At 33.7% G+C, this 26,866-nt stretch overlaps 1 protein-coding gene across 4 annotated transcripts in view; it reads left to right on the forward strand.

The window, feature by feature from the left end:
* LOC106068275 (dynein axonemal heavy chain 8-like) overlaps positions 1–26,866 on the forward strand; it is a 124,255-nt gene that overhangs the window by 93,125 nt on the left and 4,264 nt on the right. Inside the window, exons 64-90 of one of the 4 annotated variants that reach the window (XM_056006295.1) lie at positions 367–543; positions 1,594–1,761; positions 3,067–3,195; positions 3,628–3,714; positions 4,107–4,244; positions 4,784–4,911; positions 5,458–5,626; positions 6,725–6,880; positions 7,409–7,564; positions 8,352–8,441; positions 8,985–9,077; positions 9,655–9,759; positions 10,585–10,723; positions 11,866–11,980; positions 12,569–12,759; positions 13,871–13,992; positions 15,263–15,381; positions 16,183–16,385; positions 17,592–17,665; positions 18,849–19,001; positions 19,933–20,088; positions 22,546–22,662; positions 23,266–23,367; positions 24,310–24,470; positions 25,187–25,343; positions 26,420–26,572; positions 26,658–26,847. In XM_056006295.1, coding sequence (XP_055862270.1) covers positions 367–543; positions 1,594–1,761; positions 3,067–3,195; positions 3,628–3,714; positions 4,107–4,244; positions 4,784–4,911; positions 5,458–5,626; positions 6,725–6,880; positions 7,409–7,564; positions 8,352–8,441; positions 8,985–9,077; positions 9,655–9,759; positions 10,585–10,723; positions 11,866–11,980; positions 12,569–12,759; positions 13,871–13,992; positions 15,263–15,381; positions 16,183–16,385; positions 17,592–17,665; positions 18,849–19,001; positions 19,933–20,088; positions 22,546–22,662; positions 23,266–23,367; positions 24,310–24,470; positions 25,187–25,343; positions 26,420–26,572; positions 26,658–26,847 — 3,748 coding nt within the window. Of the gene's footprint in view, positions 1–366; positions 544–1,593; positions 1,762–3,066; positions 3,196–3,627; positions 3,715–4,106; positions 4,245–4,783; positions 4,912–5,457; positions 5,627–6,724; positions 6,881–7,408; positions 7,565–8,351; positions 8,442–8,984; positions 9,078–9,654; positions 9,760–10,584; positions 10,724–11,865; positions 11,981–12,568; positions 12,760–13,870; positions 13,993–15,262; positions 15,382–16,182; positions 16,386–17,591; positions 17,666–18,848; positions 19,002–19,932; positions 20,089–22,545; positions 22,663–23,265; positions 23,368–24,309; positions 24,471–25,186; positions 25,344–26,419; positions 26,573–26,657; positions 26,848–26,866 lie in introns of those variants that run through there. The other 3 variants (XM_056006296.1, XM_056006297.1, XM_056006298.1) reach the window with 3 other exon arrangements.

The raw sequence follows: 26,866 nt of genomic DNA on the forward strand, positions 1-26,866 counted from the left end.
AAAGAACTGGAAATAGCTAATGTGGCAGCAGACAAGGTAATTAGAGTTAAAATATAGCACTCCATCAACTGACAACTGTGAGTCAAGATCTGGTTGTCAAGGAGAAAGAACTGGAAATAGCTAATGTGGCAGCAGACAAGGTAATTAGAGTTAAAATATAGCACTCCATCAACTGACAACTGCATTCTAACATTTTATTTTATTTTGTATTGTTAAATTTAGAAAGATGACTTAACAGTTCAAATTTTAAACCAGAAAGTCTCAAGAAACAAAATTTCACTTTCTTTTTATATCAATTGTTTGCTTGCTTTGAGCTAGCATTAATGTTGGATTTCACTATGATGAGGGTGTGTGTTTCAAATGTAGATAGTTCTGGAGGTGTCCATAATGGCTGAGGCTGCAGAGAAGGTCAAGGCTTCTGTGCAGAAAGTGAAGGACAGAGCTCAGAAGATTGTCAATGATATTGCTGTGGAGAAGGCTCTGGCCGAGTCCAAACTTGAGGAAGCCAAGCCTGCCCTACAGGCAGCAGAGGATGCACTCAAGGTTAGTGGACATTCTATTTTATTTAATGTGGCCACAGATTGTAAGTTTTGCATTCAATGTTCAACTATTCTTTACCTTAGGCTCTTGAGAGCTGTATCCCAGATTCAAGGAAAAAAAAATGGGTTCACAAATAATGTACACCTTTTTTTTTATTTATTTTTAAAGAAAATGTTGTTTTTTTTCAAAGAAAAAGACTATTTTTTTTCAACAAAATGATTAACTTCACCATTCTCGTAGTATGTTGGACCGTTGGAGAACCATGCAAGATCTGTTGGCCGTCTTTCTCCATTCCTCTATATTTTTTGCCTTGTTTTCTCATCGCTTTCTCTGTCTGCCTCTTCTTCTCTTTCCTGGTACTGTTCTCTGAAGGTCTTTGTGATCCCTGAAGACCTTGTTATATGGCCACAGAGTTTAGTTTGCATTTTTTTACAATAGCTATCAGTCATCATGGGGGTCCAATCGCTGTCTCTAATCTGTTAGTTTATGATGATATCTAGGATACCTTCTGTAGCATTTCAGTTCCATTGCTAGGATCCTCCTCTCTAGGTCTGCAGTCTGCATCCAAGACTCACAAGCATATAAGAATGTGGCCATGACCAGGGAGCGCATCCGTCTGATTTTGATGTTCAGGGTTATTATTTGTCATTCCATATTATTTTATGTTTTGCAAGTGCTGCTGTGGATTGTGCAATTTAGGCCAGTAGTTCAGGTTTTAATCCCTCATCTGAGAAGATAGCTCTGAGGTATTTGAAACTAAAAAAAAGTATTAACATAAATCACCAAAAACAAATCTTTTAAGATAATTTGCAAAAAAAGTTGAAATTATGTCAGTTTTAATTACAATTATGCATGGATTGTCACTCTAAGGGAGTACAATTCACAACTATCAATCTGCCAATAAAGCTCAATGCAAAGAGAGTAGGAGGTACTAGAACCCTTGATAGTTGATTAAATTCTGATTTTATTTCTCGATTAGAAATTTGATTTTTTTTTTTAATTGTTGTCTATATTAAAACTTTGTATTCTGATGTGTTTACATCTGACCTACAGACTATAAAGCCTGCAGATATTGCCACAGTGAAGAAGCTTGGCAAGCCTCCACACCTGATCATGAGGATCATGGATTGCTGCTTGATCCTTTTTAGGAAAAAATTAGACATCTTTGAACTAGACAGTGAACGACCTTGTCCTAAACCTTCATGGGGTGAAGGGTTAAAGGTGAAGCAATCAAAATAATGGATGTAGTTATTGATAACTTTTAGCTTAAATTTAATGGGCTGTGTGTACTAACTTAAAATTTGAAAAAAACTTTAAACTTGAGAATGCTCAAGAATTTCTAATATTCCTTTAGAGATAAGGATCATTAGGATAAAATATCAAAGGGGGTAATTGTGAGTATTTATCATAATTAAGACTATTATGTTGGCAGTTATTGTTGACATAAAATGACTCATCAAAAACAATGATATGTGTTTATTCGTACATAACTCATTTGTATAGTTTTTCTTAAATATGGTCATTTTTAAGCTCTAAATATATTGAAACAGTATAATAAATTTGGTTAAGGTGATGGAAAGCGTATATCTATACTAAAAACTTTCTTTGCAAACATGAATACATTTCAATGAATCAATAGACATGAGAGCCACGGCCATCAAACAAAGTATGTGGGAGAAGATAGCCCAAGAGACAGCATGGAGACAGACTTGTATGTGATGGTATGAACTTCGCCGAATGCAAAAGAAATGAAGCTGTGTCAGCCAAGAGAAAGACAAAGAAAGCTGTGGGAGATGCATATATATGCACGAACTGTGGCAAAATCTGCCGCTCCAGAATCGGCTTGATCAGTCACTCCAGATTCTGCTCCATCTCAAGACGTAACCAAAGCCAGTGACTCATCTGGGTGCATCCATTATCTTCCAAGACAGAAGGAGCCATATTATTATTATTATTATTATATATAACGGCAATGTTTTCAACTGTGAAGATGGATAAATGCAGACTTTCACCTGCATATTTTTCCACATCTCGTGCAGACAAAGCCATTTTCCACCAGCATTCTAATTAAGTTTTAGTATTGTTGCTCAAATGTGGTGATGTTGTGGCTGGTATTGGTGATGTTTATCATCATACATGTTGTGGCTGGTATTTGGTGATGTTTATCATCATACATGTGGCAGCTCATATTTGGTGATGTTTATCATATATGCTGTAGCTCTTATTTGATGATGCTATGTTAGCTTACGTGTGGCAGCTCATATTTGGTGATGTTTCTCTACCATACAAGTTGTGGCAGCTCTGTGATGGTAAAATGTTAACATTGTTGTTGTTTTTTTTTTTTGTTTGTTTAAAATCTGTATAGCTTTCTTAAAATTGTTGCCTCAAATAGGTGCTCAAGTGCAGTGCAGTTTGCTGTCATCATCAGCTATCATCCATTAGTTTGTATTTGAAGATTCTCCAAGTCAACTTGAATTACTTTGTATGTGATGACATGTTTTTTTTTTTAATGTAAATCCTCTCCAGCTGATGGGTAATATGGGCTTCCTGCTGTCATTGGTGGAATTCAATAAGGACACCATTACAGGGGAAATAGTGGAGCTGATGGAGCCTTACTTTAAAATGGATGATTATACTTATGATTCTGCTTTAAAGGTATTTGATTTAGTTTTATTCTTAGATAATACAAAGAGTGTACATACAGTTTTCTCATTAGAGCAGCCTGGTTAGGTGGTATGCGCTCTAAAATTTCGTCTTGATGGTCCCAAGTTCAAACCCTGCTTGCAACCATCATCACCATCCTTCTGAAGGCTTGGGCGATTCTGAAAAAACGTGAAACAAAAAATTTATTTAAATAGATATTTCACCAATATTTCTTAATGATATCGTATTTGATTGTTATACTTGATCTATTATTGGTTTAAAGTACTTAAAGTTGTCATTAAAAAATAAGTGTAGTGTTCTTTAATAAAAAAAAACAGTTACAAGTTGTTTTTAAATCATTTTTTTTTTTCATATTGTGTTAGCAGGCTATATGATTATTTTATTAACATTGCATTAAAATATATGTTTGTTTGATTTGTGCAGGCATGTGGCAATGTGGCTGGTCTCTTGTCCTGGACTCTAGCCATGGCTGCCTTTTATGCCATCAACAAGGAAGTGCTTCCTCTTAAAGTAAGGAAATATTTCTCAGCAGTTATAGTTTTAAAAAATGATTTTAGTTGACAATCACAGGAAGATAGCAGAACTCTACATTTATTTTTAATAAGCCTCAGTCTTTTTAATGGAGCTAATATAAATATATTGTCTTAGAACATTTTTAAACTAAATTTATGGAAGATAATTGATTTTACTAAGACGCCTACATTATTTCTTTTTATTATAAGAACTTATAAGGTTTGTTATTATTATTATTATTTCTCACTTCGGAATCTTGTTTCTTTAATGTAATGAAGTGCTTTGATGCTGAGCTAAAGGTTTTGTATTCAGGGAAGGTCAATGTAGTTGGTCAATAGACCAGTGCTAATTTGACTCGTTTCAACATTTCAATATACTTTGGTCTCCAGGTGAACCTTGTGCTCCAAGAAGGCCGACTGAATGTTGCCATTGCAGAGCTTCAAGTGGCCCAGGCTGCACTGGATGAGAAACAAGCTGAGCTCAATGTGGTCCAGGCCAAGTATGATGCTGCCATGGGAAAGAAAAAAGTACGTTTTATTTTGATTTAGAGCAAAATTTTTAGCAATTTCTTCTAGATGTCTCCAATCGCTGTTGATGTAACTTAATTGCTTTTAGAAGAAAATATAAAAAATCCTTTTTGAAAAAAACGTAGCTTCGCTCTTACAGCATATCTCTCAATAATATAAAAGTTATTTCCTTTATCCAATATCGAACAAAATAATTTTTACCTATAATAATGATCCGAAAATGGGTGTGGGAGAAAAAATGAGTACCAACTTTTTACCAGGCAGACAGATAGACAGAGTGAGTTGATATAAGCTTTGTACAAAGATAACTATGATTCTTTCAGCATTTTGTATATTTGTATATAATTTGACATATGACTGGTAGAGAATACTTGACTGCTCAATTTTTGCCTAGGCTAGAAATTTTTTATACAGAATTTGAGTTGCTGTTTTTTGAGTGCCTTAAGGCAGGAAAAATGTGTCATAAATATTATCTCCCTTGTGCAAAGATGCTATTGTGTTTTATTGTTTAGTGTGAAATGTCTTCTCTATGGTCTTAGAATCTAATGGAAGATGCTGAAGCAACACGCAGGAGGATGGAAGCTGCAACAGCTCTGATAGGTGGCCTTGGAGGTGAACAGGCTAGGTGGTCATCTCAGAGTCAAGAGTTCAGGAATCAAATCATTTGGTAAGGCTATTTACTAGTTAAGTATAAATAGACTATGAAAATGTAAAAAATTACAGTTGAACCCTTCATGTGAGCTCAAATTCAAGTAATTAGGAATCATATCATTTGGTTAAGACTGTTTACTTGTTCTGTTATGAAAATGAAAGATTACTATCAAACTCATTAGAAATCTCATTGTTTCTAATCAGTGACATTTTTAATATATTATTGCAAGTTGATGGCTCTACCCATAAAGGCTATACTGATTCCCTTATGCAAACTCTATTTACAATAAATATAAGACTAAATAATTATAAATTAGACTATAATCTAAATAACTCATGCCAACTTTATTTACAACAAATTTATACTAAGCAAAATCCCAGTGAGACTTAATTATCCTTTTGTGTTTTTTACTATATTCAATATTTTTCTACATATTTTCCTTGTTTTTTTAATATATATTTATACTTAGCTTCAGAAACTTCTTGAAATGTTTAAATTAGTTATATCTCTTTTTTTTTTTCCCTCAAAACTAACTATTCTGTGTGTACATTATTGTCTCAGCCTGACAGGTGATGTACTGATCTGTACTGGATTCTTGTCTTATGCTGGACCTTTTAATCAGATGTTCAGAAACAAACTCATTACCACCTGGTGCGCAGAGCTGAATGCTAGAAAAATACCTTTCACTAAAACTATCAATATAGTGGATTCTCTGGTGGATACTACCACTGTAAGATATGTACAACTTTTACTTTTGGACAGTATTTTGTCTCTCTTTTTATTTAGTTGAAATCTTTGATTGTGTATTACAATGCATTGGGGAGGGGTGAGGGACAAAATTAATCCTCCTCTCGATGCAGTTAACATTGAATTATTAGTATAAAGTAGAATATGAGATGTATGCATTTATGTATGTATGTCTTGCATAGAAATCAAGACCATTTGACCAGTCTTAATGAAACTTGGCATAAATGTTCCTTAGATCATGATACAGACCGTAGTGTATGTTTAATTTCAGAGGGCCCTAAAAATAAAACAAAACACTAAATTTATCTCTATTAAAGAACAAAACTTTTAAATAAATCAGTAAACCTGTTTTGGGGTATTTTATAGTTGATATCAATATGTTGGCTAAAGTGGTAAACCCATTTTCACACTCTACTTTCATTTTCGTGGCAAAATATGGAAAAAAAATTTAATGGAAGCTTGTCCATGTTTGACAGATCTAAATCCAGTCCAATAGATCAATAATACCCAAACTAATGCCCTCAGCCTGCAGGTCATATCGGGCTAGTATTATATAAAATATTCCTTTTTACAATTAGATTTTACCATTAAATTTTTTCATTGTGTAATTACACAATTTTATTGACTCATCATTGCCAGAGATAAAAACTTTTGGTAATTTGTACATGATTTTTCAGGTTAATATCAGATATGTTCCACGTATAAAGATATAATAATCAAGATTAGATTAATGGATGCACATAAAATGTAACTATGTTCCATTTTGAAAGAACAATCAACTATTTTTGTTAAATCCTTCCCTTTTTTCTAAACCTCTGGTTTAAATGTTGCTTGAGATCAGGAATATATTTAGTGCTGGATTTCTGAATTGAAGTTCCTGAATCTTAACACTGGCAATGAAAGGTGGATAGTGAACAACACAGATCTTAACTCTTTTTAATCCCTAGATATTCTGCAACTCCCTTGTGTTACGAAGAACAAAATTAAGTTTGTGAGCTTCTTGTCACCACACTCACGTCATTACACCTCACTATGTTTGTGCTAGTAGTGCTACCCTTGTTATAGAACTTGTCTCATTTAGATTGCCGAATGGAATGTGGAAGGTCTACCCAGTGACGACCTGTCTGTACAGAATGGTATTATCACCACCATGGCCACCCGCTATCCATTATTGATTGACCCCCAGCACCAGGGTAAGACATGGATCAAACATAGAGAAAAGAAAAGACATCTTCAGGTAATAATAATGATTGAATATCATAAATAGTGAAAGTTCATTCTCAGAACTAGGGATTAGTTATTGCTTTCTGTACTGTCTCTAAGAGAACAATATTTTTCTCTAATGTATCTTCTTATTTGAAGGAGTGTCTGTAATTTAGAAGACAGGTTTTGGTGAAAACTAAATATTTGTCAGAGTTGTGAAATTAAATTATAACCTTATTAAGCATTAGAAATGTGTCTGTCTAGAAAATTATTTTGATTCTCTGATTATATTATAATATTATATAAAAAGGAACAGATTGTGTTGGGCTGATCACCTCGAAGGAATGTCAGAGAACACAGAAGCAAAGAATGTTCACCTGCAAAAACCAAAAGGCAGGCCACGAATACAATGGCTTGATGACGCAGAAGCTAAAAGTCCAGGCATGGAGGCATAAAGCAGAGGATAGATCAGAATGAAGAGATGGGCTAAAGCAGGCACCTGGATGGGCTGTAGCGCCACTGGGATGGAGGGATGGATTATATTATTTTTTTTATATTCCAGGTGACATCTCTCAGTCATAAGTACTTCAGGCAGCACCTGGAAGATGCCCTGAGTCTGGGCAGACCTTTGCTCATTGAAGATGTGCAGGAAGACCTGGACCCTTCGCTAGACAACATTTTGGATAAAAATTTTATCAAGTCAGGCTCCATGCTGAAGGTAATTTATTTCTGAAGGCTTTAGAAATTAATCATTAGCTGCTAGGTTTTGGCTGATGAGCGCTACATCATTTGGGGATTAAATGACAGACTCATGTTTGAATTGGAGAGATAGGTGATTGTGATAGGTCTCATAAGACCATTTAGCTACCCTTGCAGTTGAAGTTTGTTGAATTGTTTCAAATGTTAGTAGATTAAGTATTTTTTGGTATAGCTCTTCATATATTTTAATGATTACTTTTTGTTGTCAGTTGTTACTCATGAAATGAACTGTGGTTGCATTTATGTCCATTACATTTAGTAGCCTTTGCTCTACACTTCAATTAGTTCTAAAATGTTTTTTTTATTGGTCTGAACTGTTAAATTATTAAAGGAACTGATAAAATTTGACTGTAATTCATTTACTATACAACCAACTACTTTAACTAATATTTGGATGTTTCACTAGGTTAAACAGAATTACTGGGTGCTAGGTATCATCAGCTAGATCAGAATGGTCTCTTTTAAAATTGACTCTCATTTGTATCCTAACTTTATAATGCAGTCCCACTAAACATCAATTATAATTATTATCGTAATGGTAATCACACTTATCATCAATTACAATTATATTTGTATCCCAATTTTATAATGGTAGTCACACTAAGCATCAATTATAATGACATTTGTATTCCATCTTTATAATGGTAGTCCCACTAAACATCAATTATAATGACATTGGTAGCCCATCATTACAATGTAGTCCCACTAAACATCAATTATAATGACATGTGTGGTGTTCCTTCAAGGTGAAAGTTGGAGACAAAGAGTGTGACATCACATCAACCTTCTATTTGTACATCACCACAAAGTTAGCCAATCCAGTTTATTCCCCAGAGGTAATTAACAAGTTTTCTATACTATTTTTGGTGAACTGAAAGGTGGTCAGGGTAACAGAGTTGCCCCACTGAAACGCTTTAAAGACCAGCCTAAGCGCCAACTTCTTTAACAGATCTAGAAAAGAGCAGCAGACAGCTTCTGAATGAGATTTCTTACAAAGGCTATGGGATACACATTTGAAACCAAAATAAATCTACTGCAAAGGGCGACGTAGGCGGCAAAAGAAAACCTAAATTTACCACTGGTAGACACCAGCTATTTTGACTGGTGCATATAATAGATCTCTAGTACTGATTTAAATTGACTCACTTGTTTAATGTGTTGCTATGGTTTAGCAGACATTAATAATTTTCAGGGCAAAAAAGTAAAGCACAATTAAGTAAAAAAAAAAATTAAGCTCTGATGGGTATCCAATATTAGCTAGGAAAAGTAAATGGATATTTAAATTTCCTAAAACTTGTAACAGTATACAGAAAATTAAAAAATTGTATCATTGAAAATATTAAAATTTTAAAAGTTCACTTTAATGAACATTTCTATAGGTCAGTGCTCGAACATCAATTATTGACTTCACAGTGACTCAAAAAGGATTGGAGGACCAACTTCTAGGCCGAGTTCTTGTGACAGAAAAAAGGGTGAGTCGATAGCATGACTTTAAATTCCATATTTGTTTCTGAAGTTATGATCCCATTATACAAAATTGAAGAGATAGATGATTGTACTGCGAATTGGTTGTAGAAAGGGTTTCAAGCATTCTTTAGCTTCTATTTTATTTATGTCTGTTTCATGAAACTAACAGTAAGTTTACTTTATAGTACCATTGATCTTTTGTATTCAGAAATGTGATCTTGTTTCTTTCTATATAAAGATATTTTGTAATGATAAGAAGTCTGAAATAGCTGATGTATACATGTTGGATAGTTTCTTTTGTTTCTATCCCTGATGTTCACAAACAAGCCAGTACAACAATAATACTTTTTGTCTCATATAAACTGACTCTCTAGCTGAGAATAGTGAAATAGTTGAGATATCTCTGGCTGTAATAAAACAAATGATCTCATCCGGGATTCAAACCCTGGATCCCCCCCCTTCTCTTATTCCTTCTGCCACCCTGACCTTCAATGGTAACAAATAATCTTGTTTTCTTATTTTCTTGTATCTTTGTTTTGTATCTTTGTTTGACTTTGTTTTTTGTTTTGTTTGAATCTGTAGGAGCTGGAAGAAGAGAGAAGCAAGTTGGCCATTGATGTTGTGGCCAACAAGCGCAAGATCAAAGAGCTAGAAGAGAACTTGTTGTTTATCCTCACAAGTATTCAGGTTTGGTTTGTTTTCTCTTAGTCTCCAGTCATGTCTTTGTAATTGTTAGTTGTGTTTGTATTATCTATCTATCAACATTTTTTTCTTTTAATTTTCATATTGTCAGTTTGACTTATGTTAATAAATGATGGCAGACAAGAGTGTTGTGTTGCCAATACAGTGACCAATCACTTTTACTATACTTAAGAATGTCATATAACTCATTCATCTGAGTGGGCTCTCAGATATCGATATATATCCTAAGTTTAAATTGCATCATTCATTGAGATTCAAACTCTTACATTAGATCCTTCATTGAGATTCAAACTCCTAAATTAGATCTGTCATTGAGATTCAAACTCTTACAATAGATGTCATTGAGATTCAAACTCTTACATTAGATCCTTCATTGAGATTCAAACTCTTATATTAGATCCTTCATTGAGATTCAAACTCCTACATTAGATCCTTCATTGAGATTCAAACTCTTATATTAGATTCTTCATTGAGATTCAAACTCTTATATTAGATCTGTCATTGAGATTCAAACTCTTATATTAGATCCTTCATTGAGATTCAAACTCCTACATTAGATCCTTCATTGAGATTCAAACTCTTACATTAGATCTGTCATTGAGATTCAAACTCTTATATTTGATCCTAACCATTTACCTCTTGGCCATCACTCCCCATGAATCAAAAGTATGAAGCCCAGAAGTTTTGTCCTGGTCTCTAATTGTCCAGATACAATAAAATGTTCATTTAGTATGGAGTTACTGTCCTCCTTGGTAGAACAAAACAAAATGAAGTAATCTGGATGAAGAGAACACTGTATGATTTATTCAGGGCTCCTTGGTAGATGACCCAACCCTGATTGAAGTTCTCAGAAACACCAAGAAGACTTCAGCTGAAGTGACGGAGAAATTGGCTATAGCAGCAGAGACTAGCCTTGAAATACATACTGCTAGAGAGGAATTTAGACCAGGTAATGCATTCAGAGTTTGCTGTTTCGTATCTCCTTAATGTAGGAAACTTAATATATTAGATCTCATTATTTAGAATCTCATAACTATTACCATGAGATACCAACACTATATGTTAAGCCACCTTAATGTTCTAACAGTTTACTTGCATATGTGTCTATCATTATTATTATTATTACAAATTTTATTGAGTTTGAATGAAATTTTCAATTCAGATCAGTAACAATAAAATAGAGTTACCTGCCCTTCAACTAGTTTATTTCAAGAAGATGATTATTTTTTGTGATCCAGTGCATGAGCCAACTATCTTAACATTTTACAATCTTGAGTCACTTAATGTCAGTTCATTATTTGTAGTCTTTAAGCTTATATTCAGTTTATGAACTCATAAATTACATGTAATGTAAAAAAAATCATAATCTTTATTTTCAATTTAAATCAGATTGGTTCTGTTTTATTATGTCGACCCAGGGAAAATACTGGGGCTTTATCCAGAAGGTGGGGTTGACTATGAAAATTTGATTTGAGATAGGGCAAAGATAAATATAAATTTGTACCTATTTGAGCTAGAAATGGACCTTATTTTTAATAACTTAGATGTATAACATTTAGATCTTGAGCTATATGCCAAAAACCCAAATTATCAAATATCAGATCGAAAACTGATTGAATCAGATAATATCATCATTTTAAAAAAAAGGTCAGTTTAGGGATCGGCCCCTGAAATTCACATTATTCGTTTGATGCTCTATCAACTTTACTTCCAACTTCTGACCAACGTTTACAATCCCATGAAGAGATTGTAAGCTAATAAGAATTGAAAAATCAGTATCTTAATGGGATACTGTGTAACATTCATAACACCCATCCATAGAACCACCATCGACAGAGCCTTTAATTAGCAAAGTTCTATTTTAGTAGTGCTTTTTTTTTAAAAGATTATTAAACAGGTTTTTTTTGTGAAATTTTGCTGTAATTATTGTTTCGACTAAGAAGTGAAATTAGTTTAAGATAAAGAAGATTTAACCCAAACATACATCTCTTGAAGTGGTTTAGTTGTATCAATGATCACTTAAATATTTCAATGCCAAATAACTGTATGCCTAAGAACTTGTTCACATGATCTATTGTGTCCCTACTCCAGTGGCTGCTCGAGGCAGTATTCTTTATTTCCTGCTGTGTGACATGGCCATGGTGAATCACATGTACTCCACGTCTCTCATCCAGTTTCTGGTTCTCTTTGATGAGTCAATGGCCAGGTGCAACTTGTTCTTGAAACGTTTTTGAGTTGTTTTTTTTTCAGTTTTGTTTCAATGTTCCTTTTAAATATAGAATACATTTAAAGGGGAAGCGTGGTTGAGAGGCTAAGTACACTTGGCTTGGCTTGCCTACCTATGAAAGGCGCTCGAGGTTTGACACCCGACGCAGCATGGAAAAACCTACTCCCAGATAACCCCCCCCCCCCTCCTCACTCCCACTGGTCCGCAAATGAGATTGGACCATAGCGCTCTGAGCATGCTATAAGCATGAAAGTAGCGCTATATAAAAGCTATAATTCAAAGGAATTGAATGAATGCTGTGAATGACATTTAAATCTAGTTGAACATTGTACAGTCTAAAGATGCTTTCAGTATTTAATGTATAGTCTAAGCCTAAATGTGTAATAAAATCGCCAAATTAATATATATTTATGTATATATTTATATTCATTTCTCACCAACCAACACAACCTTACACATTTTTTAGATTAAATGATAATTGAACATCTATTAAGTATGATTTTGAATCTTCTAAATTGAATTAATTGACTTGAATTAAAGTAATAAAACTTTTTATTTTAATTACAGATCTAAACCTAATTTCAACACTCAGAAACGTATTTCCAACATTATTGAATACTTGACTTTTGCTGTGTGGGTCTATACAACTAGATCTTTATACAACCAAGACAGACAACTCTTCACACTTCTTCTAGCTGTGAAGATAGACTTAGCTAGAGGACTGATAAAAAATACAGAATTTCAAGCCTTTATCAAAGGTGCTTCATTCTTTTATTTATTATGTTAGTTATCTGTCTTGATGGCAAAGAAATAGACTTAGCTGTTGATTAACGCTTTGAACATAGTCATTAGTAGATGCTTTGTAGTTTTTAATACTTTATACTATACACATTGGTATTTCATTTTAAAAGGATCAGGTTGTTACATGAAAATGATTTATAATGTTAAGTGACAGCAGGTTTACTACTATGTGACACCACTTAAAAAAAAAATGTTTTTCCAACAGTTGCTTTTCAATGCACAGTCAGTGCTCCATAGTCCAATCTCTTTAGTGAATATGAGGGGGAGGGGGTATCTGGGAGAAGGTTTCCATGCTGCCTTTAGCAAAACAAGTCACCTCGAGTGGGGATTCCAACTCAAGCTTTCTTGACAACCAAACAATTTATACTACTCAGCCATATATTTCTACACGTTCTTTTAAAAGTAAAAACAGATAGTATATTGTTCAAATCTTATAGTAATCTTGACATCTAAACTAAGTTCTGTTAGAAGTTTATGTTACACCCAAACTTGTAGGCAACTCGTGGGTGTGTTCTCATTATGATATCTGTACCTGACATTTCAAAAGGAATGAATCGCCAAACTTAAAACATTGTGTGGGAAAGAAAGATTAATAAACCTTATGCTATACATCTCTATAGTATGGCTTTTCTCTGGTGCTGCCATTTATTTTCTATAAGAAATCAGGTTCTCATCTTGATTCTTGATGATGACTTAATGAATAATTTATATTTCCCTGAGACCTTAAATAAAATAATATATTTATATATATACTATTATAATTCTTTTTCACAGAATTATAAGTATTGATCAGATAATAATTTGCTAATGTAACAAATATTATTCTAAACAATTAGTTAAAATACTATAGCCTAGGATAACTGCATAAAAAATAAATAACAAAATTATAGATTAAGAATTATTATATTATTGTCTAGATTTTGTCAAATGATAACTTTTTTTATCCTTGTTAATTCATATATCAGTGATTGATTCCTACAGCAGCTTATGCTGCCATGTACACTGCATCACAAAAAATTAATATTTTAAAATAACAAGCAATATCAAATCTTATGTTGAACACTGCAGGTGGCGCTGCCCTAGACATGAATGCTGTGACCCCAAAACCAGCCAGGTGGATATCAGATGTCACATGGTTGAATCTCGTCAAGCTAAGTGAGCTCTCCATCTTTAGAAACATTTTGACACAGGTAGATGTTTGAACTTGTTATGTATTTAGTTCTTTTTTTAGCTGCCCTTGAAAGAGGAATAGCTGCTACTAGTCTTATTAGGTCTGTCTGTTCGTCCGTCCATCATGTTCAGATAGCTAAAACAAGAAAAAGATATTGAAAATCTGATATTATATTTTAGATCTTGCAAAGTTGTGGTGGAAAGGAAAGGCCTTCATCCTTGAGGTCTTGAATGAGAGATTGGCTCTTTACAAAACCATCAATTAGATAATCATTCAATAATATTAGTTAGGCCAGTTTCAAATAGAATCATGTCTCCAAATCAATCTCCAAAACAGTAAATTTGTTGAATACATATGAATATTAACAATATACCTGGTAATAATTATAACATTAATATATCTCCATTCCCTGTGGTATCAAGTCATCAGTTGGCCTAACAATACAATAATATGGGTAACACTTTTGATATGCACATGTTTTTTCTTTTTGTATTGCCTGCAATTGGATTGTGGTTGTTGATAGATATATTCTGATCTTCATGTTGAAAATATTTAACCCTGCCCTTTGCCTGAGTGGACCTCTTTAGGGGTGTAACGTCTTTATGTGTGTTGCTGGTGTCTTTATGTGTGTTGCTGGTGTCTTTATGTGTGTTGCTGGTGTCTTTATGTGTGTTGCTGGTGTCTTTATGTGTGTTGCTGGTGTCTTTATGTGTGTTGCTGGTGTCTTTATGTGTGTTGCTGGTGTCTTTATGTGTATTGCTGGTGTCTTTATGTGTGTTGCTGGTGTCTTTATGTGTATTGCTGGCGTTATTAGCGTGTGATAATGTTACACTCTATCTCTTCAGATTTTTCAGAGCTCACTACTTACACCAGACACAATTCACTAAATATACTGAATGACATACAGGTAGCAGACAACAAATTTATTGAATATAAAAAAATAATACACAGGCTAATCCAGCCATAAGGCAATAAACAATATTTCAAGAATCAAATGTTAGGTCCAACATCAAATACATTTCACAATGTTATTTAATAATACTTTAAACAGTATGGTTCGTATGTCCTTCCTCTCCTAGGACCAATAAGAACTGCTCGTCTCACCACATGGTCAGATTCAGACAGAGACTCTCATGTGAAACATGAACACTAAGTGTTCTTAGTGATCACTGCATATCACAGTGATTCTCAAACAGGGACTGATTCTGAGTTGTGTTTGTACATAAACTATCTTTGTAACCTTGTATCTTTAAAGATGCTGTAACCATCAGCTACTTCTATACTATTAGGTGGCTTCAAATGAGAAAGCCTGGAAGCATTGGTACGACAAGCCAGCACCTGAAGAAGATGTTATTCCAGAGAACTATGGCAACATGCTGGATCCCTTTAACAAACTTTTGCTCATCAGGTGATTCTATTGGATAGTGTTTCATTTTAGCAAAGTAGGTTTAAAATCATTGCATTTGTATTGTTGACTCACCTTTTTTATGTATTATTTTTAAGTTTTAAAAAAAAAAAAGCAGCATACAGTTTCTACAAAGCTTATAGTAACCCACTCTTGTCTCTTTGGCTGTCTGGTAAAAAGTTTGCACACGTTGTTTTTTTTCCAACACCCATTCTTTGATCAAGTCAAAACTTAAAACAATTATTTATTGTACCTATTAAAAATTTAAAAAATTAACCAATTAGTCATTTGATTATTGGTAATTAATTATTTTGTTTGATATGGAATAAGGGAAATAACTTCAGTATTGAGATAATAGTTGTAAGTGCTGATTTTTTATATTTTGCTTGTTATATCAATGTCTCACAGTTGACATCATGACCTATCAGACTATAGGCTCTGTTGTTGTTTTTTTGTCCTAGTGTAAATTGAAATTTTGCTAATTGAATAAAGTTGAATTAAATAGTTTTCTATTTGAGTTTTATATTCTTAGGTATATTACACAAATGTGTAGAAATATGAAATATATACTTAGTAACAAAACCATCAGACACTATTATCTGGATTTTATTTACCTAGATCACACAAATGTGTAGAAATATGAAACATACACTTTGTAAAAAGCTCATCAGTCCTAGAGGTCCATTGTGTGTGTGTTACAAATACTATTTCTTAGAGATCAGTTGTGTTACAGACTAAAATACTTTTTGTTGAAGGCCTAGAGGTCATTTGGTTAACTGACCATCATTGTAATGACTTTCATAGGAGTTGGTGCCCTGACCGAACGTCTGTACAAGCCAGAGACTACATTAGCAACTCACTGGGAACCCGTTACACTGAAGCTGTCATTCTTGACATAGAAGCCATGTATGAAGAGTCCAAACCCAGAACACCATTGATTGCTTTACTGTCCATGGGATCTGACCCGACCAATGAGATTGAAAGTCTTTCCAAAAGGGTTGAGATATGTACGTTTTTCAGTTATTCCATGTAGAGAGGGGGAGGGGGGATAGGGAACTCTTAAACCAACCATCCTGGTGGATTTACCTTTGTTTTACCTTTTGTTTTACTTGTGGTTTTACCTTTTGTTTCACCTTTGGTTTTACCTTTTGGTTTACCTTTTGTTTTACCTTTATTTCACCTTTTGTTTTACCTTTGGTTTTACCTTTATTTCACCTTTTGTTTTACTTTTGGTTTTACCTTTGGTTTTACCTTTATTTCACCTTTTGTTTTACTTTTGGTTTTACCTTTGGTTTTACCTTTATTTCACCTTTTGTTTCACCTTTTGTTTTACCTTTGGTTTTACCTTTATTTCACCTTTTGTTTCACCTTTTGTTTTACCTTTGGTTTTACCTTTATTTCACCTTTTGTTTTACTTTTGGTTTTACCTTTGGTTTTACCTTTGTTTCACCTTTGGTTTTACCTTGGTTTCACCTTTTGTTTTACCTTTGGTTTTACCTTTGTTTCATGTTTTGTTTCACCTTTGGTTTTACCTTTGGTTTTACCTTTGTTTCATGTTTTGTTTTACCTTTGGTTTTACCTTTGGTTTTACTTTTGGTTCACCTTTTGTTTTACCTTTGGTTTTACCTTTTGTTTTACCTTTGGTTTTACCTTTGTTTCATGTTTTGTTTCACCTTTTGGTTTTACCTTTGTTTAAACTTTTGTTTTTTGTTTCACCTTTTGTTTTACCTTTTGGTTTACCTTTTGTTTTCTCTGTATGTGTTACAGCAAAGAACTACAACTTGTTTATTTCAATGATCTCTTGAAGATTTGAACATCAAATTTAAATCACCCCCCACCTTAAGAATGTCTTCTTCCCTCCTGTCTTTTTATCAAGGGGCTGAAAACCCAACACTGTACATTGTTTATGTGATGTGTATTAGAAAACCTAACTAATATTCAATCTAACCCTGACCAATTTAATGAAAATACTTCTTATTATACTTATTTCAACCCACAGTTCTGCAACATGTTGAGCCGCAATGTGCTTGAGCCGCAATGTGCTGTTAAGTTCTCTACATTCCTGTTTTTTTTTGTTATTCTTTCAGTCTCATCATTCCCATCATTCTTTGCCTCGCTTTTCCTAAAGGTTTTCATTGGTCAAAGTTTTACACTGTAAACGTCTACTTACATTTTTACCATCACTTTTATTTTTTTTAATTATTTTTTTGAAGCCTTTCAAGCTGTATCCATGGGTCAAGGTCAGGAAGTTCATGCTCGTAAATTGATTGGCAAATACATGGAAGAGGTGAGAGTTTTTGTGAAGACTTTCTCGGCTATTAATTTATTTTTGTTAATGTATAAACTAATAGCAGATGATATAATTAATCTTTTCAATAATAATTGCTTGGCATTGATTTTCAAATGTATAAACTAATAACAGATGATATAATTAATCTTTTCAATAATAATTGTTTAGCATTGATCTTTAAATGTATAAACTAATAGCAGATGATATAATTAATCTTTTAGTAATAATTGCTTGGTTTCAATTTTTAAATGAATTCAGTTGTAGTGCTAGAAAAAGAATATATCTATTTCATGCTTGTACTGTCATGTTTGTTGAAGGGATTTTTCATGTAGCTTTTTTATTGTAAATATAATTGGTTTTTAAAAAACAAATAAGAAGTCTTCAAGGAAATCAGACTTCTTGGTCCTCATAATATTTTTTCTTTGGAAAAAGTTCAGAAGCTTATGAAATAAAGAGAACGGATTTATAAAGCTTAAGGAGTATAAATAAAGAGAATGGATTTATTGAGTGATAACCTTCCTTAAACTATAGTATTGTTTCTTTGTTGTTGTTCTTGTGTTTTTTTGGGGGTTGCATCATGATTGCTGCATGTGAAAAGAAGGATAAGCCAAGTTAATATTATACAAGAAAACTAATTGGAATAGAAGTTCTCCCCCTTTTATGGTATAGCTACTCCAGCTTAATGAAGTGTCACTGTGAAGCCAATAATTATATAGTTCATGTATTGTGGAAAAACTATTAAAGATCTAGGGGTAGGTAAATCTGTACAAAATAAAGTGTTGATAAAGATAATTTTTTTTTCCTGAACTTAGCATCATTTTTTCATATGAACTTTTCTGTTTGTAGCTCAATGTGATGTTATTTAGTTGGCAATATTGAAGTTCAGTTTAGTGTCCTTGACATTGGTTAGTTTTGTTTAGTTTATCCTGAAAATTACATTACATAATCATCTTCTTTTTTGAAGTAACATATGTATTTTATAAGATGAGATAAGATGTGGAATCGTCCTACACTGAGATTGTTTGTTGTTCAAAAGCTACGATGTGGATATGTCCTACATTGAAATTGTTTGTTGTTCAAAAGATGTGGAAATGTCCTACACTGAGATTGTTTGTTGTTGAAAAATTGTTGTCTTACAAGTGAGTCAGATCAATGAGCTCTGTGTCTTCAATCTTGTCAGGGAGGATGGGCCTTGCTTCAGAATTGTCACTTGTGCCTCCAGTACCTTGAAGAAGTCCTGGTCACATTGACAGAACATGAACACATCAATCCATTTTTCCGTCTGTGGATCACAACAGAAGTTCATAATCTGTTTTCTATTGGATTATTACAGGTGATGATTAATACAAATTTTAGGAAATGTTATTATGATTATAGTTTGAGCCACATTATTTAAAAACCTAATCTACTGCTTCAAGAAATGATATCTTCCAATGTGGGTTTTTAGATAAGTGGGCTTGTGGTAGCTGAGTAACAAACTGCTTGGCTTCTGAAGACTGGGATTTTGAGTTTGAGGATTTTTTAGGATTCCTTTGAGTTCACCCAACCCTGATGGGTACCTAACATTAGGTGACGAAAGTGAAAGTGGTTGGTCATTGTACTGGCCACATGATCAGCTCATTAATCATTGGCTATAGAAACAGATTACAAAAGGTGGAGACGAAAGGCCAAGGAGAGATCTGAATGGAGGGATGTGTTGAAGCAGGCCAGAGCCCTCCATGGGCTGTAGTACCACTGGGATGGATGGATAGAAACAGATGACAAAAGGTGGAGATGAAAGGCCCAGGAGAGATCTGAATAGAGGGATGTGTTGAAGCAGGCCAGAGCCCTCCATGGGCTGTAGCACCACTGGGATGGATGGATAGAAACAGATGACAAAAGGTGGAGATGAAAGGCCCAGGAGAGATCTGAATGGAGGGATGTGTTGAAGCAGGCCAGAGCCCTCCAAGGGCTGTAGCACCACTGGGATGGATGGATAGAAACAGATGACGTTTACATCAACTCCCCTATAGATGGCAAGGTCTGAAATGGATACTACTTATTTTATAGATAAATATTGGCTCAATTAAAAACATTTTTGACACAAGCCATTAGAAAAATATTGATTGGAAATAATTCTAAAGTCTTATTTTTAGTTCTTTCACTTCAGTAATAGAAGACTATTCTGAAATATTTCACTAAACAGAAGACTTATTGTAAACTTCCAGTTCAGGCTATGTTTGTTGTGTGAAAGTAAAATCCACACCAACTGTTTGTGTTTGTAGATCTCCATCAAGTTCACTAATGATCCTCCTCAAGGAATTAAAGCTGGACTGAAGAGAACATATACATTCCTATCTCAGGAGTTCTTGGACATCTTCAACCTGCCTCAGTGGCGGCCCTTGTTGTACACTACTTCCTTCTTACATACAGTGGTACAGGTCTGTCTGACTTTCAGAATATATAATTCAATGATAGCAATCATAATAATAATAGTCTTTAGTATCCATAAGGAAATAGAGCTCTTTATGGCTACAGCTTTTTTAAATATTACTTTTCATGTATTCCCACCTAAGTGTTTGTAGATAGCTTTAATTTAAATTAAATAGGCATTAAAAAACACATTAAAATTTTGAAGTATAAATTATGTTTCAAAGTTTAACCTTGCATTTTTTCCCTATCCCTTTAAGTTCTTACAACGTAGTGGGTGTCTGTGAAAAGAAATAGAAATGTCATTAATACGGTTAAAGAAATACATTAAAAAATAGACATTTTTCAAAAGGCTTTAAATCTAAAGTCATCATCTTTATTAGCCAGGAGAGTCTTCTTCTTTTTCGTTCTCATTGTTATGTTGGAGTGTTCAGATGACTAGACCAATACATGAGATGAACTGTGCAGTGGGTTCCAAATCAGGGAGCTCTCCATATAGTTTTCTTTCTATTGGGGTGATTTGGGGCCAATGTCTTATACAGGTCTCTTGGTAAAGAGAGCAGTTTTGGAGGACGTGGTCGGCATTCTCTGGTGATACTCCACATGGGCAGATTTCACTGGTTCCAATTTTGAGCTTCCGGTACATGTGTTGTCGCATTCTGTTGTGTCCGGTCCTGAGTCGAAAGATTAGACGTTTGTCTTGTCGGTATAGCTTATAGTAAGCGTCATCTTTCTTGTGATTTTGGATGAGAGCTCGTCCGTTTCTCATTTATTTTATTTACAATTAATTTCTTTAATTCTTCTGGATAGAGTGCAGAGTTTATTAGTGAGTTAGTTCTCCCACTCTTGGCGAGTGTGTCAGCTGGTATCCATTGAATAACAGTTTTTTTGCTGTTGTTGTTGAGCTTTGTAAGTGCTGTTCTGAGGTTTTTAATATAAGAGTAATCAGAGTTTTGCAAGCTTTGGAGAGTCAATTTGATATCTTGAGGGATACAATTCAGTTTTTAGTCAAATATTTTAGTGTTTTAACAGCAAACATTTTTTTAGTCATCTTCATCCTTTGTTTACATGTTAGTTGTGCCACACTAACCCAGAGTTCTTTGAACACAGTCCTCACCAACATTGAAGTCATTCTGTACTTGTGTCTTTCAGTAACTCAAAACTATAACTTTCTCTGGTGGAAATGATTATTGATTCTTATATAAATACTATCAATTGTGCTCTTTCAAGTAAAGTAGTGCTTTGTCTGCTACAGACCTTGCAATTTATGGAGCAAATGATGTAAAAATGTCTGCTGCAAGAGTACCAAATGACTTGCACTAAGATGCTGATACATATTTTTTGCTTAAATTGTCTATTCACCTCATTGCAGTTTTCTTTAATATAGAAAGACACTATCAAATGTCAATTTTTTTATTCTGGTCACTCAATGTTTGTTCTGTTCTAACTAGTAGGTCTATTACTGGATAAGCTTGCCATTAGAAAGTCTTTTTTTTTTAAACTTGTGAGACGTACAAAATGGCAACGTTTATTGAAGACAGAAGGACAAAAACCAATTTAAATTGTAACCAGCTCCTGATATTTTCTTTTTTAATCTTGGTCCACTACCTTGTGAGCATAACTCTAATATTTCTTTTGGTGATAAATTATTCTCCATAAAAATGTCCAAGACTCGCACATATCTAACAGATTGCTGAGTTTTCCATGTGCTAGAAATAGTATATAGCAGTGCATTCCTCATGAAAAATCTAACCTTTTGTTTGGTTGATCAGATATACAGACACACTGTTTTTATCTGAATTAAGAATATACAGAAACACTGTTTTTATCTGAATTAAGAATATACAGAAACACTGTTTTTATCTGAATTAAGAATATACAGAAACACTGTTTTTATCTGAATTTAGAATATACAGAAACACTGTTTTTATCTGAATTAAGAATATACAGAAACACTGTTTTTATCTGAATTAAAAAAAAAAGAAATCCCAAAATATCAACCAAAAATAAATAAAGATGGTTCAACATGGCAGCATGTGATGGCTGGTCATGTGTGGACTTTTCACAAAATTTGTTTCAAAATGAATATATATCCCTTTAGAGGGAATATCTGTATTAAGTAATGTTTTTGTATGGTTCTGAGACCTGGGTGCTATTTAGAAGGCATCTAAGGCTCCTCAAAGGCTTCAATCAAAAACACCTCTGACATAACGGGCATACAGTGGCAGGACTTTCTTACAAATAGCTATGTTCTGCTGAAGACTGGCGTGGGCTTTATAGAAGCACTACTTACTATTCAACAGCTGCACTGGGTCAGACACATATCCCACATGGGAGATGACCAAATGCCAAAGTCGATCTATTTTATGTCTCTTTAGTGTCCAACTTAAGTGTTATTTGAAAAGAAAAAGAGAGATGGTCCAATATATGTAAGTCTAGATTGTACTTTAAGTTCTTTTAATCAACAGGAGCGACGAAAATTTGGTCCATTGGGCTGGAACATACCGTATGAGTTCAACTCTTCTGATTGGTCAGCCAGTGTCCAGTTTATACAGAATCACCTTGATGACATGGATTTAAAAAGAGTAAGTAGATTGCCATAATCTGACATGTTGCGAGAAAGATTTTGTCTTAAGTTGTCAGCTATCAAACAACTTTATACAATCAGAGACATACCTAAATATTCTCTCATGCCAAGAATGTCATAGTTTTCTTCTTTGAAAGAATGTCTGCAAGTTACAAGATTGAGAGAGATCATAGAAAAAGTCCAAACTTTTTAAGTACATCTCAGTGCTGTCTTAGATGATACATTTCACTGCATGGTTGGTTTATATCACAAACAAAAATAAAACTAAAGACTACTAAGGAAAATGTCCTCATTTTGTATTTGTGAATAAGCCTTGTCAATATTGTACCAATTGTCTGTGTTTGTTATTACTTTTATATCACTTGGCAAAGTCACAAAATACTGTTTGTTTTAGATATTGTAGATGTTCCTTCAAAATTGAAGATTCTTTAATCCTACAGAATGGGAACTGAGAACCATTGAGATGACATATTCCATAAGGCAAACAAGACCAGGCCTTCATCCATTGAACTTTTTAGTACTTTCAAATTCATAAAGTTAGAAAAGAGTTTAAACTGTAACTGATACCTGTTACACTCACTTTGGTCTTTAATTACAACAGGGTATCTCCTGGCCAACTGTCAGGTATATGATTGGAGAAGTGCAATATGGTGGACGAGTGACTGATGATTTTGATAAAAGATTACTGAATACCTTCACAAAGGTCAGACTGTTTAGTTTTCTTAGCCAGAACTATCTGCATGTGTACTCTAATAGTTAGCGCCTTCACTTTTCAGGGAAATTTTGCAAACTTTACTTACAATCAAGGCCAGCCTTAGGCCACTGCAGCCTATGCAGACACAGTGGGCCCTCACTCTAATAGGCCCTTTGCTACTTCTAGGTGTAAATTGTTAAATTAAGCCATTATAACTTATAACAGCGTTCTCACAGCCTCCTGTTTTTCCATGTGACTGGAAATTTCCTGTAATTGCAAAATGTAGGAAAACGTGTTGGAAATCTCCTGATTTTATTAAAATCTCTTGAAAAATAGACAAAATCTTCGTTTTGGTGTGTCATTCAATGTTGAAAACTCCAATCTTATGAGCAATTAAAAAAAGACAGTATTATCAGCTTTCATACAAATTTTGACCAAAACTGGAAATCAATTACTTTATTTACTTTAATAGTCACTGGCATATAAATATAGATCTAAATTTATTTCAATTTCTTAAAAAGAAAAATCAAAAGCAAATTTTTTTTTTTAATTGATCATGATTTTGTAAAAGAATGAATAAAAAATCTTAATTTTCACTTAATATCCATATCTCTACCCAGACTGGGCCCTGCACTGTCCATTTCAGATAGGACCTCACAATTGTTAGGGCTTTCCCTGCTTGCAATAATTAAAATTATCTCTATTCTTTCAATTTTTCACAATTATTTTATGCATTTCAACTTAGTTTTTCTTTATCTTATACATCAAGTCAGTCCTGTTTTGTGTAACTGAAGTTTTGAAAACCCCTTGAACACTATGTTTATTGATAGTATAATAGAAATTAAATTATTATTTATATATAAAAATGTAGTACTATTTTTAGCTTCAAATTAAAATAGTGCTGCTATTTTTTTATTTTGTTTTCATTCTTAACTTCTGATGATTTTGCAGGTTTGGTTTGGAGACTTTATGTTCCATGATTCTTTCCAGTTTTTCAAGAATTACAAAATCTCCAGAAATCACCTCTTGACTGAAGTAATGGATTTTATTGAAGCTTTGCCAGCAGTGGATTCACCAGAGGCTCTTGGTCTGCATCCTAATGCAGACATTACGTGAGTAGACATTTCCACTACACTATCATAGAGAGTATTTGTACAAGTTTCTAAATGCGATTTCAAAGTCCCTGTGCAAGAGAGGCGCTTGGTACCAAAATGTCTTCATTGCTCTAAGCTTCATAGAGATAAGTGATGGGGGAATTTTCATCTAGATCTCTATATAATTACATTTGTATTATTTCTAGCCCTACTACAAATTAATCACTAATAAAAGTGTGTTACTGCCCAGCTTAATCAAACCTGGCAAGTGTAGATAGTCATTATAGGTCATTCCCCACCAGTCCATAGAGTTACTAATCACTGAAACAATTTAATGTGTTATTAAATATTTTTCAAGTTGTTGTTTTTTTTCATTGATATACTATTGCTGCAACTCTCCACACCAGATAATTGACAGACTTTTTGTTTATTTATTTGACTCTTTCCCAGTGTGTTCCAAGGAAAATTAATGTACTGTTGTTTTTTTTTATTGTTCTGCACTTTTACACAGTGTTGATCTGGGTTTTTGTGGTAATAGAGTCTGGGTTTTGTGGTAATAGGGTCTGTCTGAGGTGAATCATATTGAGGTATTCAAAGAGGATATGATTGATAGTTTCATAGGGGGGGTACAGTGTCCTCAGGGGATGGGTATGTGGGGTTTAGATTGTTATTACTTAATAATAATGCTGTTTACTTGAATCGCACTATTATAATCTAGTAATGATGTGTTTCAGCTATCAAACCAACACAGCCAAGCAAGTCTTAGACACTATCATACAGATACAGCCTAAAGATGCCAGTTCGGGCTGTGGTGAGACCAGAGAGTCTGTAGTCTATAGGCTGGCAGAGGAACTTCTATACAAATTACCCCATGATTACATACCTTGGGATGTAAGTAAAATATTACATTTTTATGACTTCATTCTTAGTCGTTTTTGTCTCATGACAAATATAGATATATATCAGTATATACTTTTATATTTATATATTGTGAATCTTTTTTTTTATTTTTCTCTTACGTTTCTTGAAATTTACTCTCAACACTTCAAACTCTACAGACGTAAGTAATTCAATATGGCACCAATGTGTGCATCAACTGGACATTGCGTTTTGTAACACACATCTTTTCTTTTCTTGTGTTTCTTGGTGTGTTTAATGGGGATACATAGTGATAACTACATGTCAGTCTTTTCCTGCCGTATGTTTTAGTCTTGTATGATGTTGAGCAAAGTTGATAAATGTACGCATAAAACATGATCACTACATGAAAATAAGGGGAAATTATTCAAAGGTATGACCATGGTGAAACTCGTGCTGCCTTTACTTCAATGTATGACATTGGGTGACCTGCCATCTCTTCAATGTATGGCATTGGGTGACTTGCCATTAATGAAATTTGGAACAATAGTGAGAAAATAGAACATTTTTTTAAATCTATTGAAGACAATACCAAAAGAAAAACCTTTAAATCAAGAAGCTAAGGAAGCTCTTTCTTTCTTATATATTGTTTATTTTAAAGCCTTGAAAGTCTCAAGAGAACATCTTATTACATCATAAATATAATTTCCTTGATTAAATTCTTTGAAATACAGCTATCATTTGGCAATCCAACTTTTTCGACAATCTGTCACCCTGTCACAGTTGAACTCTCAAGAGTCAACAGTATTTATTTTTTTACAAATTTTATATCAACTCACTTTGTCTGTCTGTCTGTCTGTCTGTCTGGTAAAAAGTTTCCCTTGTTGGTATCAAACAAAATAATTAATTACCAGTAATTAATTGACTAATTTGTTTAAAACACTTGTATTGATTCATATATTGTCTATGTAAATGAATAATTGTGTAAAGTTTCAACCTGATTGAAAATTGGGTGTGAGAGAAAGACACACAGAATTGATATAAACTTTCTAAAAAGCTTTAATTTTCTACTGCATAAATGTTAAAATTGTTTTTTTTGTTTTTTACAGGTGAAGGATAGACTGAAAAAAATGGGCAATCTCCAACCATTGAATATTTTCTTGCGTCAGGAAATAGATAGAATGCAGAGAGTGATTTCTCTTGTCAGAGCCACATTGACAGATCTCAAATTAGCTATTGAAGGAACAATCATCATGAGCGAGGTTTTTATTGGGTCAGGCTTTTAATTATACTTAGATGTTTTGTTTACAAATATTGAAAGCTTAACTCACTTTTTCTGATTTACAGAATCTGCGTGATGCATTGGACAATTTGTTTGATGCTAGAGTCCCTGCTCGCTGGATTAGGTTCTCTTGGCAAAGCTCCACTATTGGGTTCTGGTACACAGATCTCCTGGAGAGAAATACTCAGTTTGCCAACTGGATATTTCAAGGCAGACCAGTGGTTTTCTGGATGACAGGATTTTTCAACCCTCAAGGTGAACCATTTACTTTTAA

The sequence above is a fragment of the Biomphalaria glabrata genome, chromosome 12 (assembly GCF_947242115.1).
Source record: "Biomphalaria glabrata chromosome 12, xgBioGlab47.1, whole genome shotgun sequence".
Classification (NCBI taxonomy): domain Eukaryota; kingdom Metazoa; phylum Mollusca; class Gastropoda; family Planorbidae; genus Biomphalaria; species Biomphalaria glabrata.